Source organism: Humulus lupulus, chromosome 2 (genome assembly GCF_963169125.1).
Source record: "Humulus lupulus chromosome 2, drHumLupu1.1, whole genome shotgun sequence".
Lineage (NCBI taxonomy): Eukaryota > Viridiplantae > Streptophyta > Magnoliopsida > Rosales > Cannabaceae > Humulus > Humulus lupulus.
In genome coordinates, this window is record NC_084794.1 from 246914195 (window position 1) to 246934020 (window position 19826).

Genomic DNA, 19826 nt, shown 5'->3' on the forward strand with positions numbered 1-19826 from the left:
ACATAAAGTTTTTGGTAAGTATATTCTTAATGGTATAGTTCTTCCATTCTTTTCATCTCATTCTCTTTAGTATACTCACCCTTCCATTTATGGTTTTTAGGAGTATTCCAAAGTCCCAAAACTGTTCTCATATCCCGGTATTTTTTGTAAGGAAAATAGGATAGTTTTATATGCTTATATGTTATGTTGATAGGTTATGATAAGTTATGCTATAGTATGTTATGTTATGTTTTCTTATGTTTCATGGTTATGATTTACCCTACCTCAGATATTAGACAGGGGACGTAGATGGGTTATCATAAACCTACCATGTGATCTAACCTACCTCAGATATTAGAAAGGGGACGTAGATGGTTTATCACATGTTTTAATGGCCATTAATAGTATAGTCTTATATGATGTACGTCTTTATAGATATATGTTATATGTTTATAGCTTATAGTTATGTGTATGATTATGTTTCATGCTTGTAGTAGATTTTCCTTGCTGGGCATTAGGCTCATTCCTTTACGTTTTATATGTGCAGGAAAACAATTATGGTGGCGGAAAGATTCTTGGCAGCTTGGGGATGTGTATTGAGGCAGGATGGAATCGATGGACTGAGCGTTCGATTAGAGGGTGAAGTTTTTTTTTAGTCTTTTAGTTATGATTTCTATGTATTATTTTTCCGCACTTAATTTTGTAACCAATTTATTTAAGTTATGTTTTGTTTTCAAAACAATGGGATCCCATATCCTAAATGAATTTTTATGTATTTAACCTTTACTTTATAGTTTTTAAATAAAGTTACAGTTATTTCATATGTACGTTTTCTTAAGATTAGTATAGTAGTCATTAATGGTCCAAAGTCTAGAATAGTTGGGTCGTTACAAAGACTTTTCAGTGGCCACGACCATTGGCTTCTGTCCCCCAGGCCGTGGCCACTGAAAGTCAGTGGCCGCGGCCACAGGCCATTTTCAGCACAAAAAAGTCATTTTTCCAAAATGTTCCAAAACGTCCCAAATCCTTTCCCACATGATTTTGTAACCTCCAAACACCTATTGGGAGTTAAAAACATGTCTCCAACTACCATATTTCATCATGGATTTGTGAAATCCAATCTCTAATGTGTAACATATAGTATACACATTATTGGGTAATAGTTGGGAGTTACAAATTTTTAACTCCAAAATATGTCACATTTTGCCACACACATGTGTCCAATTTTTGTGACTCTCAATAATATATTACAAGGTGTGACAAATCAAATTTTGTCACATTATTTAATATAACATTATATTATGTGAAATAATATAACATTGTTACAATATATGAAACAATAGTACTCATTTAATATTTTGAATTAGTTATAATTTCATGTACATATGTCCATAAAGTAAAACATAACTTCATTCAAACAAAAATAAAATAAACAATAATATTCAGGTAATATTTTTATTGAGTTATTTAACAATCTTTCACTTTTTATATGTGCTTATTATCTAATTGGTTTGATTATTAAATTATTTTTGTAATTTAATAATAAGTAATAATTTAAAATTTATAGTTGGAATGGAACAAAATTGATTTATAATTACTTTTAATGTGTTCAAGCTATAGAATACAATAGTAACAATACAATAAATATATATATTAAAAATTACATGGTTGAACAAGCTTCAGAAAGTTAGTAAAAATACAATGTGATGTCATGACAACTTATGGTCAGAAACTATTCAATGTTTTGATATGTTGACACTCGGAAACAAACAAAATACCTGTGCATTGCATTCTATTATTGTTATGTGTTTGGGTACAAGTGTTATTCATATTTCTTAAAGCACACCTATTTAAAAGGCATTTCGTTTAATTTATGTTGAAAGAATATAGTCCAAAAAATATAAACTTTTCGAAACATTGATAGACCAAAGACACTAAAAAACAAAGTGTAACACATTGTCTTCCGGAGAATTTGGTACCCCAAAAAGTGCTTCCCCCCATGGTTTTCGGGACTCCTAGATCATCAAGGAAAAAGGTTTCATCAATTTCGAGTCGAGGCAAGGTGGCTCATAAAGTTGTCAAGTGTAGGAGATGCCCCATTTTGGAAGATGAGTTGGAGGAGGAGATGCGACTAAGGTGAAAGGCTAACCGACAATGTGTTGAAGCTAGGGACCTTTTGTTTGAATTGAGTGAAATAATATTCAAACTATTGAAGACTTCCGGCTTGGCAAGAGAGCAGATGAGGAGTGTTAATGAAGTTGTTGAGAAGATTACAGACCTACTAAATAACCCATCATCCTTGGTCGAGAGTATTACTCCTGTAGACTGAATTCCAGCTTAGAAATCCTGCTACAAATCTAACAAGCCCTTTTGAGAGTATGGTCATTTTATTAGTAACCTCCTCTCCATAACAATTCACCTACAATATTTTGTATTGGTTCACCTACAATGTGTTGTTATTAAGTTAGAACAATATGCCAACTTACATGTAAACTTGTCTTACTATAAGTTGGACCAGTTGTTCTGACAAATTGGTTAGGTTTTACATTATTTAGCAACTTGCTTCATTATGAACGTGACATGACTTGGATGGGTTTCGTAGTTAAAATTATAAGTTATTGAAAGTGAACATAATTTGTGTATATTTTTAATTGTGTCTTTCATTGCTCGAGTTCTTAATTTGGGTCAATAAAAAATGTTGAACAAAGAAAATATAATTTATATTAAATTAGTAGTAAAATTAGACACAATTATTTTTTTTTTTTCCAAACTACCAACATACCATAAATGTATAGACCATTAGATTGGAAAACGACAAGCCCTTAGGAAAATTCTGACTAAATAGATTTATATAGTATTTTTTATGCACCGACCTGCAATGTAATAAATGAAGTTTCTATTCTAGTTAAATGTAGAACACATACTTTTTGGTTTTTTAAATAAAGTTGGTAATTAATAGTTATATATGTACTAATTCGACTAGTCTAGATTGGAGGAAAGCTTGCACTTGAATTCCAGGAAAAATGTAAAAAATTAAATATGGCAGTGACTATAACTGGTTGGGAGATGTGACCAGACACGAATATGTTGCACATTTGTTCAATGTTACAAGACCTATAGTATTTTAGAAATGGTCAACTTAGAATATAAGTAAAATGTTTTGTACTAAATTAAAAATAGAATTGTATGTTTTTTTTATATGTTTTAAGACCATGACAAAATTATTTATTAACTGACTTATTTAGTTAAAATATTATATTTTATAAGAAATTAATTTGTATTATAATATTATTAACACTATACCTGAAATTCAAATAGTAAGGTTATAGTTGAATGATAGAGTAGAGGACCCATGGCCTCAATAATTGGGACATTGGGTCCCTATAGAAATTTTGAAAAGATTCACTTGTCCCATCAAATCCATCCATGTGTAGAAGGAGTTCGCATCATTATTTTATAAATATAATATTATAATATGACAAATATTTGTTGTATTATCTTTTTATTTTTTTTAATAAAACAATATTTCATCATTTGTCATTTACGCGCACCACGAAATTTCACTGCCCAAAAAAAATTATTTATTATTTATAACATCAACGGTCACATTTTCCCTAGAAGAAAACATGTTTTACCTTGTGGAGGGAATATTTGAGATGTTTAGAATTTTTTTTTGGGAAATTTCAGAGACTTTATAAAAAAACAATATCGTCCTCATATTCTCTCAATTTTTTTGAAATTGTTAAGCAAGAAAATTGAAAAATGAGGAGCCCAAATAACCCCTCTACTAATGATGAAATATCTGTGTTCATAGGTGGAAGGGATTCAGAGAGTTATTCTAGGTCCGACAATGGCGAGGATGAGTTTGATGATCCAATACTCTCGAATCCTTGTGAAAAATGCGGCCCATCAATTGAGGGGATCAACAAATCCAACAACATTTTGCACAAAATCATCAAATTGGCAAAAGGAGTGGTATAAAAATATAATTCTGCAGCAAACGAGATGGCCACCTTATCAGCAGCCATTCAGGAGATGGAGAGGAAGCTAGACACACTCACTCGTATTATAGAGGCTATCAATAATACACTGGAAGGGTGATACATGTACTCAGGTAGTTCCACTTATGTTCCTTCAATTAGATGTCTTTCTACTTTATTTTTTAATGGTCAAGCACCTTCGATGTTATGTTTCTAATTTTATTTTGAATTGTTGTATTCTAAATTGTTGTTATGTTCTTTTAATGTAACGTGTGACATTCAAAATGCATAATGTTTTTAATTGATGTCTGATATTTATGTTATTTTGTTGAAGATTGAAGTGAGGGGAAACTAATCGATAAATGGGGCAAAATAAGTTTTTCTATTCTAAACATAAAAATGAAATTAATACCCGTTTCTGAGGGTAGTGTGTTAATCAATGTTTAATTAGGTGTTTCAAACCTAAAACAAATATTAAACATAACCATAACCGCATGAAGGATTTGACTATTTAACATAACACGTAATTAAATTAATATAGAAAAAGCTACAAAGACCAATAATTCAAGACGAAAGTGGGTAGCCCAATGTTACATTTGAAGTGACATTTATAATAATTTAAAATAATTGAATTTTGGAAAAAATTTCTTATACTCGAAGTGACAATTCAAAGAGGGTAATTGTATAATTATTTGTCCTTTATAGGGTGGGGTCCGGCGTGGCGTTTTATAGTGGCCATTTTTACATTTTTTTTTATATATTTATTTTTTGTGGGAGGGTACACGTGAATGAGTTGGGAAGGGAACTTGATAAATTTTATAACTTGATATTATATGTGTTTACTTCGAAATTAACTTGTTTATAAATATGAACAAATTAAGATAATAAAATCTCACACTTTATATTCCCCTGTCTAAATCGGTGTTGTATTAAGCTTATAAAGATGGTTGGGAGGGGGAGGGCATGTCAAAATTTTAAATGTGACTATCTACATGTATCAGTGGTCGAGTTTCAAAGTAGGCATGCCCTGTAATCACAACGAGTTGACATGCATTGTGAATTATTTTCATTTTCTAGAAAAAACTTACCTACTCCAAAACTTTGGTAATCTGCAATGTCACATTTTCTTCCCAAATAAGGTCAAGCCTATAAATGGAACATTGATTAGCCATTTAGAACTCATATTTTCCAAGAGTGTAGAGAAATCTCTCAAAAAAAAGAAGAAGACAATTGTTTTAATATTGAACCAATGGACCATTATTGCACTGAAAATTGTCCAAAAGAGCCACACTACCATGCCCTACCCGCCACTTCCCATAACTTCCCTATATGTGGAGTATCCCAGCAAGTGTCCAAGCAATATGAGGAAGTTTTCATGCTCAATGATACAATATCTGTCTTAGCAACCACGGTCTCGCGCTGCAATGTAGAGATGGAGGCCCAATACAAAGATGTTAAGTTAATTGTGAGAAAAGGCTCCGTGACATGGAGACAAATATCCACACTTTGGTGGAATTATTATCACAACTATTTATGGGATGAATTGCACAATGATTACTTCATTATGTGTAGTTGTTTTTATAATATGTTTTAGACTTTTAAATTGTAGATGTTTTAAGCTTTATTTATATTTTCTGTACTTTGTTTTTTTTTTAGGTAATACACCCTTGTTTTATATTTTGTTTATTGGAATTTGAAGATTGTGAGAAAAATAAAAGTTGTTCTACCTGAATTGATTTCATATATGGTTAAAAAGTTGCAGTGTTACAGAAATATTGGAATATATTAAATAATTACACAAGTAATGTCCAGTTAACAATTAAGAAAACTGTTTTTTCGAGGAGTGTAGAAATGTAATAATTTTTTTATCATAATTTTATAATCCAGTGATGTAGATTGTTGGAACAATACAAGGGTAATTCACAATTATTTTAAAATATAATTGTGAGTTGGAACTTCAAAATTATTTCATGCCTTTAGGGTGATATCACGAATTCATATGTGTAGAAAACTAGTGCCATTAAAGAAGTGCACATAGAGACAATATAGCACATACATCTGGTCAACTTTTGCATGAAAGACATGATATTTTAATATTTTTTCCTACCTATTTATTGAAATTATTCCAGCCGAAATTGTTGAGACCATCATTTGTAAAATAATACTTCATAAGTGACAGTGAGAAGTGTGTTAGAAGTAGTACCTCTCAAAACTCATAAACTTATTACCTTCATTCAACATGGCCTATAAAACAAAATTGAAAGAATTTTGTCCAAAAAATCACTTACCACCTCCCTTGTACGTATGCACAAATCATGGGTCCACTGACAAAGCCATGTTTGCTGCCTCCGTCACAGTCAATGATGAAGCATTTCATGTTCCCGCAACATTTAAGACGAAGAAGGAAGCTATGAACGACATCACGAGGATTGCATATGGATTCCTCTCTGTTGAGAAAGCCAACTTTCAGCCATCAGGATTTACTGGAGGTAATCACTTTTAAATATATAAAGGGTAAAATATATTTTTTCTTTAAACAATTATTACGTTTTTCATATTATTTACTTCTCAACCCTAATGTTTTAATCCAACTTTATTAAACTAAGGGCCATCATCAAGTTTCCATGGTAGTAGGTCTCCTTACACATCTTTTGAAAAAGACGTGTCGTGGAAAAATATCTTGCAAGAGCGTCTTCTAAAAAATGAATTGGAGCTTGCCAAGATATTATACAAAAAAATCCGGCCTAGATCATTGTCCTACATTTATCTCACGTGTGGAGGTAGAATGTAGAATATTTTAAGGAGTGGAAGAGTGCTCCAAAAAATTGGCTGAGAGAAGTGCCGCCAAGGCAGTATGCAATGCCTTGAATTGATTTTTTACTAGTCCATATATAATTAGTATTTAAGAACACAAAACTTTATTAATGTTATTCGAACAATTATAACTTTTTGTTGGTGCTACACCATTTTTAATAGTGTGGTTATTATTAATTATATTTCAATATGTTTATAATGTTTGTACTATGGAGGTGGGTGGCAATCACTATATTAACTATTAGATAATTCGTAAAATATTAAATACTATTTCTAATGGTACTGTAGTAGCTAATGTTTACATATATTTTTTCTTAATGATATTTACTTCTTAACCTAATTTGTTGGTTACCCGTGTGATCCTACTATTTGACCTTTTTAGAGTGTATGATAGTTCCATGAAGCAATCATATTAATGGAGCTAAAAAAATTAAAATAATATTAAGAGTTTTGTATTTAATTTTTTTTTGTGAAAAAATTGCACATGTACAATGGACACTTCTTAAATTACCTAAACAATGATTAAACGAAATTTTTTTGGGGTTGTACCAGACACGATATGTGTACTTTTAACGTGTACCAGTTGTGGGGAAAACACATAAATGGTAACATTCCCTAAAAGTATGACTTGTCCCATTTACATTGTTAGTGGCCCATTTATGTTTGTGGCCTACCCTGAAGTTGGGGGACGAGGTGGGGCCCACGACCCAAGACCACTACGTATGCGTATGGTGGGACCCACTGCCCCAACACCTTCTCTTCTTCCTCTTCTAGCTGGTTCTTGCTCTGGCTCTGGTCTCACTCCCAATCACAATCTCAATCTCACTATACAAAAATAAAATCATGGCCCCACCAAATCGGCTTAGCTCATTCAAGGGGCAACGCCTCCTTCCTTCTCATTGGCCCTTGCAACATGTTACAAATAAGATTGCATAAACTTCTAAATTATAGTAAAACAATTATATAATTGTTAATTTCAACCATAATACAATCATATGCAAAAAAAAAAAATAGTGATTGAATATATAATTATGCATAAATATTTAATAACTCTTTGGCAATAAATATATCGTTTAATTTATTTAAAATGAGACTAAAAATTATTTTTATAAATTAGAATATATCAAAATTTTAGCCGTTATAAAATAAATTTTAATTATTAGTAGTGAATAATAAGGACCACAACAGAAAATAATTATTTTTATTAAAACTTGTTATGAATGTATCTAAAAATAAAATGTTAATTCAGATTGTCATGTCAACGAATGGGGACAAAATCTTTTACACTATACTGAGTTTGGTGGTTCTTATATTCGGTGGGTCCACAGAAACCAATGTCGCATGGGTTGTCATGCCACCTAATTTACTATTGAAACTATTGGTAGAATAGTATGTGAACAATACTTGGTATGGCATGGCCTTACATTTTGTGGGTCCACATAATTTAATGTGGCATGCCATTGACTCAATTTACTATTGAAAGTATGAGTCAAATAGTATGTGAATAATAATTGGTAACTAATAAAAATCAAACTACACGAAATGAACACCTATATAATGGATGGTTGGTATAGTGCATTTATTTGTTAGAGATTTATGCACAAACCACCAAGAAGACAACTTTTCCCCTGAAATTAATTATGTCGTCTAGAGAATGTGGCACTCCAAACAGTGCATGCCCGATGCATTGCGAGAGCCCGAGATCGTCAATGATGAAGGCTTCATCAATCTCGACTAAATCCAAACGTGTTTCTGTTAAGTGTGTTAATTGTTCGAATTGCACTACTCTGAAGGATAAGTTGTATGAAGAGAGGAGGCTGAGGAATAAGGCCTATAGACTTTCTAACGAAGCAAGAGAGCTCCTGTTTGATTTGTCAGATTTGATTTACAAATTAACAAAGACAAGAAATCTTGCAAATGAGCACATGAAAGGTATTGAAACGGTGGTCAAGAATATGAACAATCAATTGAGTATGCCCAGGTGTTTAAACTTGGACAATGTTGATTGATCCGACAACTATTACCATACAATGAAGCCCACATCAACCCATTTTCAATATGTTAAGTATTTTTAATTTGTATTTGCTGAAGTCTTAACTCAGATAACCTTACTTGGTCTATTAGGTTATTTAGTGTTTCAATGTGTTGTGATTGAATTAAAAAAAACCATGTAGTATGGATATTAAATGATTGTGTGTACTTGTACGAAAATGTCATTATGACATACTTTGTAGTGATGTTGCTAGTTTTTAATTTTTGGTAAATGTTGACTATTTTACATTATAAACTATCTTGAATGAATTTATTGTTTTAACTATTGTGAGTTAGAAGAAATCACTAGTCCACAACACAAAGTTTAACAAATTAAATCAAGTAGCAGTCAAAATTAGAGGATAAACATACATGGAAAAATAACAAGGTCAATTGTTTAATAGAATATTTTCATTACAAACATATATCTCAGGTGGCCCAAAACATAAATTGAGCCTCATTAAAAAAGGTGTACACTTTATTCAACATTAAATGTCCCAATAAATATGTCTGCCTATTAACTTGCTTTGATAAAAATCTGTATCCTCCAACTTTAAAATTTAACCAACAACATATTTTGTGGTCACAATTAAATAGAATATAACAAAATATCTAGGATATGCCAAGTTCACCTTCAAAAGTTTCAGTGCACAAATCTCCTTGAACAAGGTGAGCATACTTTTTATTTTCTTCTCCTCAATCAAACTAAATTTATGCTCACACTATTTTAATTTGAGTATGTCTCCCATTTTATGTTGGAACCAAATAGGGGCTCTAATTAAAGTAATAGAAACTGACCATATTTTTAACGAGCGATTTCATGACTCAAAGTTTTTACACATGCACATATGTAACTTTCAAGGTTGTCATAAACAATCACTTAGTTTAGATCTCAAATTGTATGTCAAATTAGAATTTAGTTCAAAAAATCATTTTATTATTAATTTAAATTCTTTTATATTTTTAAAGGAAACTTGTGTTAAGTCTATTAATGCCCACATTCCCTCATCATTAGAAAATTTTCCAATATATTGCTTACCTCATATCACTGGGCCTATTGTTTAATTTCTTCTACATCAACGGAAGGCCAAAAGAAATCTTACACTTGAAAATGCATTGGCCTTTATTATTTACGATCACATTTCCTTTAATTTGAGTATGTCTCCTATTTTCTATGGGAACCAAATAAGAAAAAATTACAATAATAGGAATTTTCTTCTATTTTGAAAATCCAAATTCACATTTGTGCCATGTTTTTACAGACATTTGCAATATCAAGCTTTTCGCTAATAACGATTGAGTTTAGAGGTCAAAATGTATGTATAATGGGCTATGAAAAACATACAATAACTCTATTCATAATATATTTCCTAAAACATGATATTTCTTTCCCAGATTTAACTTAAATATGGACGAGGTAGGAAGTTTGCAAGAAACATCAAATTGGGAAAATATACTACAATCTTTGGGGATTGAGAAACTCGCAAATGATATTGAGACGGAGGATGTCGAGGGAAAGGTTTTGGAATCCCTTGAAGAGTGGGAGGATTTTTATTACACATACTCTTTGTGGGTAGGCTTCAGTGTCCGCAAAGCATATGTAAGGAAAAAAATGGGAACATCACCATGAGAAAATGGGTATGTTCAAAAGAAGGTTTCCGTAAACACACGAAAATTGACAAGGCCAGTGGGAGCAAACGAAAAACATCGATTACTAGGACAGGTTGCCAAGCCAGTTTTTGAGTGGTAATGATGGGAGATAAGGGTCCATGGATTTGTAAAGAATTCCAACCTCTGCACAACCATGACAAGGCAGCATTAGATGAGTTGTAATTTCTGAGATCAAACCGTTCCGTGTCAAAATCCCTAGTTGCTCAAGTGAGGTCAATGAACCAAGTTGGGATAAGAACTTCACACATCATCTCCCACTTGGCAATGCAATCTGGTGGGTACGAAAGGATGCCTTGCCAACTACGAGACGTTTACAACAAGGTCGCTCACGTCAAAAGGAAAGACAAAAGATGTACAGATTTAGATGGTTCTTTGGGGTATTTGGATTGTTTGTCAAAGAGGGATCCAAATTTCTTCATTCAATATCAATGTGACGTGGAGAACAAATTGGGGAACCTATTATGGACGGAAGGATATTCTTGACGGGACTTCGTCGCATTCGGTGAGGTTATTGGATTTGACACAACATATATGACAAACAAATATAATAAACCCTTGACAATTATTTTGGGCGTCAATCATCATTTAAAGACTTGCATATTTGGAATGGCGCTGCTTAACTCTGAGGATGAGCAAACTTACTTTTGGTTGCTTGACAAATTTATTGAATGCCACTATAATGTAACACCAAAAGTTGTGGTGACAGATGGAGATGGAGCTATCAAAAATGTTGTCTTGAAGTACTTCCCAAATGCAACTCATCAGTTGTGCGTGTGGCACCTGTGTACCAACGCTTTAAAAATTTCAAAAGACCCCCGATTCTTAGAAGGATTTCAAGATGCCATGTACAACTATTACACAATAGAGGAATTCATGCAAAAATTAGGGGAATTAATACAAAATTTTGACCTCCATTCTAGCCAATGGTGCACCAACAATTATCACAGTCGTTGTTCATGGGCAAAGACATACCTAAGAGCGAAATTTTTCGCCAGAATGTGGACCAGCCAAAGATGTGAGTCCATGAATTCAAGTATTAAAAAATTCCTACATGCAAGTTATAGTCTCTGTGAATTCGTTACCTCAATTGACGTTGCTATGACAAATTTGAGGCACATCAAGAAAGAAGATGATTACAATAGTGGACACAATAGTCCTCCAATACTAGGTCCCAAAAACGCTCTTAAGACATACCATGAGCAGTGCACCAAATTATACACAAGAAATATGTACTATAAAGTAGTTGATCAAATCAAAGCGGAACATGCGTACTTTGTCAACAATTTTGAAGACAACGGTGAATCATTCTCCTAAAGTTTGTCAAAGTTCCAACACGAGGATAGAGTGTACAACGTTCATTACCACCCACGAGAGGAGACATTCACCTGTCACTGCTTGCTTTTTGAGACAAACGGCTATCTGTGTAGACATATTTGAGCTGTAATGAAATATTGTCATATGAAGATAGTACCACAGTCTCTCCTCCTGAAACGGTGGAGTAAGAATGCAAAAGCAGACCTCCCGCTTGAACTAAAGCAACACTCCACAGAAAATCAGCAGTTATTTGAAATGGCTAGGCAGGCATCCCTCGCTTTGGATACAAACTTGCTGAGCTATTACGCTTCCAAGTCTGAGAAATCTTACACCAAAGCGAAACAAGAAGTGGAAACACTAACTGCAATGTTCAAGGATGCAGTTCCATTGGAATCAAACACCGGTGACAACGACTCGGGACGATATCAAACCTATCAAGAAAATGAAAACATTACCAGGGACCCAACACCTTGTAGAACTAAAGGATCATCCTATGCAAGAAACACTAGGGACAATGTTTCGATAGATATGTCGGATGGAGACATTAAAACTAAAAGTAAGTGTTCGAACTGTTATTCTGCAGACCACAATCGAAGAACATGCCCTCAGCTGGTCGGTCTACCGCCTTCTCACAGTTAACAACCCTCACCAAGTAAGAGAGCATAGCATTCGGTTAAATTCAACGAATCTAGATGACCATCGAACTTTATGACAGAATGATAGTGCAAAGTGACTAAGTGTCTATTTTCGTAGGCTTTCTGTCCTACTTAACAATTAAAGTGTTTTGTAATGGTTTAGGTTGCTGAATTAGTATAACAATTTCATTAATGTAAGTGAATTCAAATTGCAACTAAATATTATATTTTTTTCAATGGTAAAAAATTATTGATTATGACATAGTTCAATCATATTTGTAATTTTTTAAAAAGGTAGATTAATGATAATCAAATGACAAATCCTAAATATTAGTTCCTTTTTCAGTGACGCTTCACTCTAATTGATAAAATTGGATAACAAATTGACTGTAATCGTCTTCTTCACTTTCTCTTCATTATATACCATGTGTATCACTATTATTGAAATTTCATTAATTGTACATTAAAGAGTAAATTAGTAAAAATCGTCATCTTCACAGTTAAAATGAAGGATGACAAAATCTGAAATAATTACAATTACTTAATACATATCGTGTAGATTTGAGCCTACTATCTATACTTACAAGATTTCAATAGTAAGTAACTTTGTTAGCTTTTTTAATTGATTGCTTAAAGTATATATGCTTGTCACCAAATAGGCATAAAATCAGTCAAACCATGTTTAAACCATAATATTAATATGAATTAGGTAATTAATTAGGATTAAAAAAACAAAAATATTTTCATTGTTACTGCAACTCACCAAACTTGTTTATTACTATTACAAATTTAGCAATATTTTTCTATTAAGTAAACTAATAATATTGTTATCTTTGTCGTTAATTAGGAAAAAAAATTGTTAATTAGTTTTGATTTTAGCAGTCTTCATTGTTTTACTAACTTTTGAATACAATATTCAATACTACATCCTCTAATATATTAATTGATCACTACTTTGTCTGCTGGTAACATAACAAAAGGGGAAGATACATTAAATAGCATATCTTCATTACAAAAATTTATCTTAGGTGCCTCAAATATAACTTTGGGCCTAATAAAAAAAAATGCCAATTTTAAAGTTTATTTCACTATACTAGACCCTTTTCGTTTGGGTCGTGCTCATGGACTCGGACTGGCCCATCTATCTGTGATAAATAGTATGTGTTGCGAAATCATAAACAATGTGAAAAAGAGTAAGAATAATGTACTAAATCTACAGTCAATGTAAAAAACAACAAATATGTGATGTAGCTACAAATTACCAAAAGACCAAAAGTTCAAGATGTACAATTACCAGAAAACCAGCTACATCATGTAACTATTCACATTAAATATTATAAAACCTATTATATCTGGTGGCTTGAACAATTGCATTTACTGTGCGATGGGACAAACTACACTATTTAGCATCACTTTTTATCATAGTGTTACAATGTCAGTCCAATAGTAGTACCAATTGGGGCCCCCTTTGACTTTTTTCTGACTGAACCGTTCCGTGAACGGAATATAATCCAAAACCATATATATATTGTTAACCGAGGTTTTCGGTAACTATCTTAATAAATATTATTTAAGGGTAATAGTAATAAAAGCAGAAGATTAACACGGGATTTTTACGTGGTTGGGGCGTTAATGAGCCTTAGTCCACGAGTCTGTAATATTAGAGCTTGGAAAGCCTTTTACAATGGAGTTTTTCTCTATATTTTAACAGAGTAACTGTATCTTAGATGATCAGGCCCCCTTTTTCCAGTGTTCTTTAGCCTGTATTTATAGGCTTATGGGAACACTGGGTCTGGGCCGGGTATGACCCGGGCCCATCAGAGATATGGATATTCTTGGCCTTTCTAGTGAAGGCCCAATATACAAGATAAAACATACATTAATTCCAGATCAGCTAAGGCCCAATAAGTTGACTCAAGAGCTATATCTCGCCCGACAAAACGATGCTTTTGGTCTGGATACTTCGAGTTACGAGGCAGATTCAGGAGACAAGACCAGTCAGAGTACTTTGGCAGCGCAGACCTGAAACAATGGCGTGCAATCCCGAGGTGGCCTTTTCCGTAGGTGAAAACTGGGGACAACACCCACGCGGAGTGGGGCAGCTTCAGGGTCCTGGACGCTTGGGCCATCCACCTAGGGACGATGTGTTCCGGGTTCGTTTACCTTTGTCCCTCTTCATTTACCACTTGCCCGAACCGTACCAGGGTCCGGGACCAGGACGCGTATGTCGTGGGGGGGGGGGGTTCGAACGGTCTGCACGTCTCCCGGACGAGGGACCTGGATGGCCAGGCCGGATGACCCTAATGGGCCCAGAGATGAACCTTGGGCCCGTACCCGCCCTCTTGGACACTCCCGCACCAAGAGGCCTTGGGTCGGGCCCGCATGCTGAACAGCCCCTGACCATGGGCCGGGATGAATGTCCCGAGCCCATGCAGGAAGTGGGGATAACATATATATATTGAGATCCATGTTTGACTTTTTAAACAACCAAAATAAAGACCTATTTTTTTTGTTTTGTACGAATGAAATGACACATTTATATATATGAGTATTTTATTTTACTGGGGCCCTTATTTTTATCACAAATGCATATGGTTATAGGGAAGTTCTGCTGTGCGGGCGTATGAAACGCCCGCACAGCTACGGTTTTTCTATTTTTGTTTTTTAACTGACACGTGTGAGGGAGGAGACTAACAAAAGTAGAAATTTTTAAGAAGACTGACAAAAGTTGAAAAAAATATTAATTTTTTTTAAACTCGCACACACATGAGGGAGGCTACCATAAATAAAATATAATGTGTAAGATTTTTTTTAATAAATTTGTTTAAAAATAAAAGAAAAGTTATTTTTTAGAAAGAAATGTGGAGTTATATACACAGAGGGTACTTCTGAATGTTTCGTTATGAATACATAGAATATGTGATTATTATAATAGGGGGTAATATGTGATATATATATATATATATAAACTTTTGTTGTGTAAATTTGATATACAAGTATATGTAATCGACACAAGTAATATAATGATAAATAAAGACCGTTCCCACGGAGATTGATTTACTACAAATTAATTTTCTATTTCTATTTGGTCAACAATTAATTGGTTTAAAAAATATTAAAATAACAAAAGCAATTAACATAAAATAGCACTATGAAAGAAAGCAAATAATTGTAAGAACTTAAAAAATAAAGAACTAGGGATTTTAATTTCATCAACCTTTCAGTTTATTATGTAAATGGTGATCAAGCATTCACAAGCATTAAGAACATATCAAATAATTTAGAATAGAAGTGAAGAAAGAATCATAAAATCCTCATAGAAAATAACAAAGATCCAAGTGGTTACATTGAAAACCCTAGAAAATAAAATTAGGTCATGTTTTATCATTAAGAAATCCATAAAAAAGAAATTAACATAAAGTAAAAATAAATAGAAAAGAAAAGAATTTTATGCCGATCCAACTCTTTCACATTTCTTTCTCAAAAATAACATTTCTTTTTTCTTTCAACAAATTTATTAAAAAAAACTCTTAAATATTATATTTTATTTATAGTAGCCTCCCTCACGTGTGTATAAGTTTAAAAAAAAATTAATTTTTTTTTCAACTTTTGTCAGTCTCCTCCGTCACACGTGTCGGTTTTTTTAAAAGAAAAATAGAAAATCCATAGCTGTGCGGGCATTCCGTACACCCGCACAGCAGAAGAATCCTATGGTTATATATCATGTGAAGGAATATATAACATTCCAGTTTTGGGACTTGTGAAATTTAATTTCTTTTATTTATCATTCTTTATTAAACATATATATTTAGAAATATATGGTTTGTTTTAGGAAGCCTACGATTAAGCACCCAGTCAAACACGATTTTTTTTTTAGACAATTTCTTTTTTTTTTTTTTTTTGGTTATCCTTAACTTTGAATATAACAAAGTTGAACATTAATCCAACAGTAATATTTAGAAGGATTTTTGTAAATGTAATTATCCTGAATTTCTTCAATCTAGCAGCATAACTACATTTAAGTATTTTTGTTTTATGATTTGTTACATCCTCCATGACTATATCTCACTCTTGGAGACCTTTTGTAGATTAAAAAGTTTAGGTCAAAGTGGACCATGAAGAACATAAAAATCGATTTCAATCCTTAGAGAAATTTAGCCAGTATAATAGCATAAAGATATGGCTTAAAAAGCTTAGGCCAAAATGGACTAAAGACAAAAAAAGAGAATTACTAAATGAGAAATGATACTTAAAAGGATGAGAAGAAAAACAGGGACAAGCCCTAGTGCTTACTTTGTAGAATTCCACTAAGAATGAAAACTTAATTTTCTTTTTATCTTTATTTTGGTAGTGTTTCTCTCTTTTTTATTATCGTAATCTCTCTTAAAATTTTGTCAGAGTTTTCTCTTATTTACGTTATGTGAAAAGTAATGATAGTAGAACATTGAAAGGTGGAGAGAAAAGTAAAGATATTCATCTCCACCATATTTTTTCGTTCAACAGGAAGACTTCATCAGAGTTTTTGTAAAATTTTTGTCCAATTTTAATCTTCCTACTACCAATCTTTACCATGCCTAGTCTATAACATATATAAAAAGCTCACCAAAATGTGTTCACTTTCCTTTATGTATTCTGTCTCATTCTGTTCATTCGTTTTTAACAAAAAGTGGTGGTGGATTTTTTTTTCTTTTCTCAAGTAACTTTTATCCAAACGTTTAATATTGGAATTATAAATTATGAGAGAGAGTGCTGATACATAGAATACAACGAAGGTAAATTATTTTATATTTAATTTTCTTTTAAATTAAAGTAATAATTGTAAATCACTATTCTACCCAAATCGCAGCCATCTACAGTACTCAAAACAATTATTCTAAGTTCATACAACTCTTTTTGAGTACAATTAATCACTCACGATTTGGACTTACATAGTCTGAGGAATTAAGATGTGGTTTCAAGAAATGGATAATCAGTATAACCTATAACAGGATCTGACAGGTAGAATGTGTCTCGGTTATACTTATTTAGAGGGGCATTAAGCTCAAATCTCTTTGGCAAATCTGGATTAGCCAAGAAGTGACGACCATAAACAACAAGATCAGCACGATTTTCAGCTAAAGCTTTGTTCCCATCTTCCTTGTTATAACCCCCAGCAACAAGGAAAGCACCATTGAAAGCCTTTCTCATGGGGACAAGACTATGAGGGGTCACATCAATTTCTCCAACCCTTTTCATTCTTGGTTCAACCATGTGGCAATACAGGATCCCATACTTGTTCAGAGATTCCACCATGTGGAGCCCCAAAGCCTCAGGGTTGGAGTCACTTGATTCCATGTAGTTTGCAAATGGTGACAATCTTATTCCTACTTTATCAGCACCTATCTCATCAGCGATAGCTTCAACCACTTCAAGAGCAAAACGACAACGATTCTCTAAAGATCCACCGTATTTGTCTGTTCGGTCATTCACTTCATCTTTCAAAAATTGGTCAATCAGGTAACCATGAGCTCCATGGATCTCAACTCCATCAAAGCCTGTAACATGAGAGACGATTATGTCAGTTGCACAAGTATAAACAACAAACATATGAAACCATTGATTACTTGATTTCCAACAAATTCTCTATTTGGTCCGAGAAAGGAACCTACCAGCTTCCATGGCATTCCTCGCAGCTAGTCTAAAATCATTGACTATTTGAGGAATTTCATCTGTGCTAAGCTTTCTTGGGGGATCAAATTCCGCGACATCAATGCCATTTGATCGAATTTGGGGAGTCAATGACTTGTCAGTGGAAGATATTGGAGCTTGGCCATTTGGTTGGAAACCTGTTCACACCAATAAGGTAGGACCCATCTGAATCAATAATGTTCAATTGAAAGGAAAAATCCATGGATATGACTAGAAGCACCAGAGCAACACAAAGAAAAAAGAGTAAGTATGCCTAAACAGTTCATATACATTCTACTAGAGAATTCTGCTTCTTATTTTCTCATTCCTGCTGATTCATATCGTACTGAGTAATTAACAATCACTAGTGTCACAAGTCTATACAATCATATTTTCATACACATATAGCATAGCATACTTGATACTTCTCAACTCATAATTCCATTCATAACCTCATCATATTGTATATTAAGTGCTTATAGCAGATTCTAAAACGCACCTGCATTTGAAACTCTGCCCACATGCCAAATCTGACAGAAAAAGATACCACCTTTAGCGTGAACAGCATCAACAATAGGCTTCCAAGCTTCAACTTGCTCTTTTGTCCATATACCAGGTGTATCAGGGTACCTATATATAATCGAAACCACCCAATCATTTTACAAATTTCAAGTAAATATAAAGCACGAATTTAAAAATATTTGTAATATATATATATATATTTATATATCAGTAGAATTACCCTTGAGCAGTATCAGAAACTCCAGTTGCTTCAGAAATGAGAAGACCACCATTGGAAGTTCTTTGGGAATAGTATAACATGGCATGTGGCTGAGGAACATTGCCGTATGACCTTTGTCGAGTCAAGGGTGCCAAAACAACCCTGGAAGTTATCAACAACAAAACATGAATCATAAAGCTCAAGAATTTATCTAAAATTAAGACTTTAACGACCAAATTTTTAGTTCTGGACCAATAACTTTAAATTCCCAAATGAAAAAAGAAGCCCACGGTCTATTAAAGGTCAAACAATTTGAAATTATGTACAGTAAGCAATACAGAGAAACAAAGAAAGAAAATTAAACAAGTGGTACCAATTTATAACTCATTTTCTATCCTTCAAAGCCAGAGATGAGACACCACCATGACATTTAATCCCACTTTACAAACTAAAATGCTGTATCACTCTTATTAGTTCATTTTTTTATTTCAATTTACACAAACTAACTTACAAGAAACTCAAAAAAAAAAAATCAATAGCAAAATTACTCGAGAGACAAAACCCAGAAAATATTTCTGCTAACCAAATTAAAGAAAGATGATTACCTATGAGAAAGATTGAACTTTCCCATTTTGCAAGGCGTCATAAGAAGATTTGTGAGAACTTGAGCAGAAGCCATTTTGGGTATTTGGGTACGTTGTTTGCCAATTGTTGCGACACTAAAACGTTTGAGCTCCTTCTTAATTGATATTGTTGAATGACTAAGACCCAATTCGGCTATATATACGAAAATATAAGTGGCCCATTTTTCTACAATGAAGGACATTAAAATATTGAGTAAACGACATGATTATTCAAAGGGGAAATGTGACCAAGAATCAACACAAGGACAATGAAGTAAAAATGCAATCTTGTGGCTGCTTTTCAAAGCTTTAATAATGCTGCTGACGTCTTTGCTTACATGGGCTGCAATGATTCGTAGTACTAATTTTGGTCATCGCCATCGTCATTGAC

At 33.1% G+C, this 19826-nt stretch overlaps 2 protein-coding genes across 2 annotated transcripts; one reads left to right on the forward strand and one right to left on the reverse strand.

The window, feature by feature from the left end:
* The first annotated feature begins 11081 nt into the window (after positions 1 to 11081).
* LOC133815336 (protein FAR1-RELATED SEQUENCE 5-like) lies at positions 11082 to 11789 on the forward strand. Its single transcript, XM_062248190.1, has one exon. The coding sequence runs from the start codon at positions 11082 to 11084 to the stop codon at positions 11787 to 11789; it is 708 nt and encodes a 235-aa protein (XP_062104174.1).
* A 5397-nt stretch (positions 11790 to 17186) lies between these two features.
* On the reverse strand, positions 17187 to 19586 carry LOC133819156 (putative 12-oxophytodienoate reductase 11). The gene is made up of 5 exons (XM_062252328.1): positions 19418 to 19586; positions 18834 to 18974; positions 18591 to 18721; positions 18073 to 18249; positions 17187 to 17958 (listed from the first exon to the last, which is right to left on the reverse strand). Exons 1-5 carry the CDS (start codon positions 19489 to 19491, stop codon positions 17366 to 17368), a joined length of 1116 nt encoding a protein of 371 aa, XP_062108312.1. The 5' UTR covers positions 19492 to 19586; the 3' UTR covers positions 17187 to 17365.
* Between the last annotated feature and the right edge of the window lie 240 nt (positions 19587 to 19826).

Bases quoted from the DNA above. Each gene is read 5' to 3' on its own strand.
- LOC133815336 (XM_062248190.1), top strand. From the start codon at position 11,082: ATGGCGCTGCTTAACTCTGAGGATGAGCAAACTTACTTTTGGTTGCTT.
- LOC133819156 (XM_062252328.1), bottom strand. From the start codon at position 19,491: ATGGCTTCTGCTCAAGTTCTCACAAATCTTCTTATGACGCCTTGCAAA. The intron at 18,722-18,833 runs GTAATTCTACTG...GATTATATATAG, and splicing joins GTTTCTGATACTGCTCAAGG to GTACCCTGATACACCTGGTA. The intron at 18,250-18,590 runs GTGCGTTTTAGA...TGGTGTGAACAG, and splicing joins GGGCAGAGTTTCAAATGCAG to GTTTCCAACCAAATGGCCAA.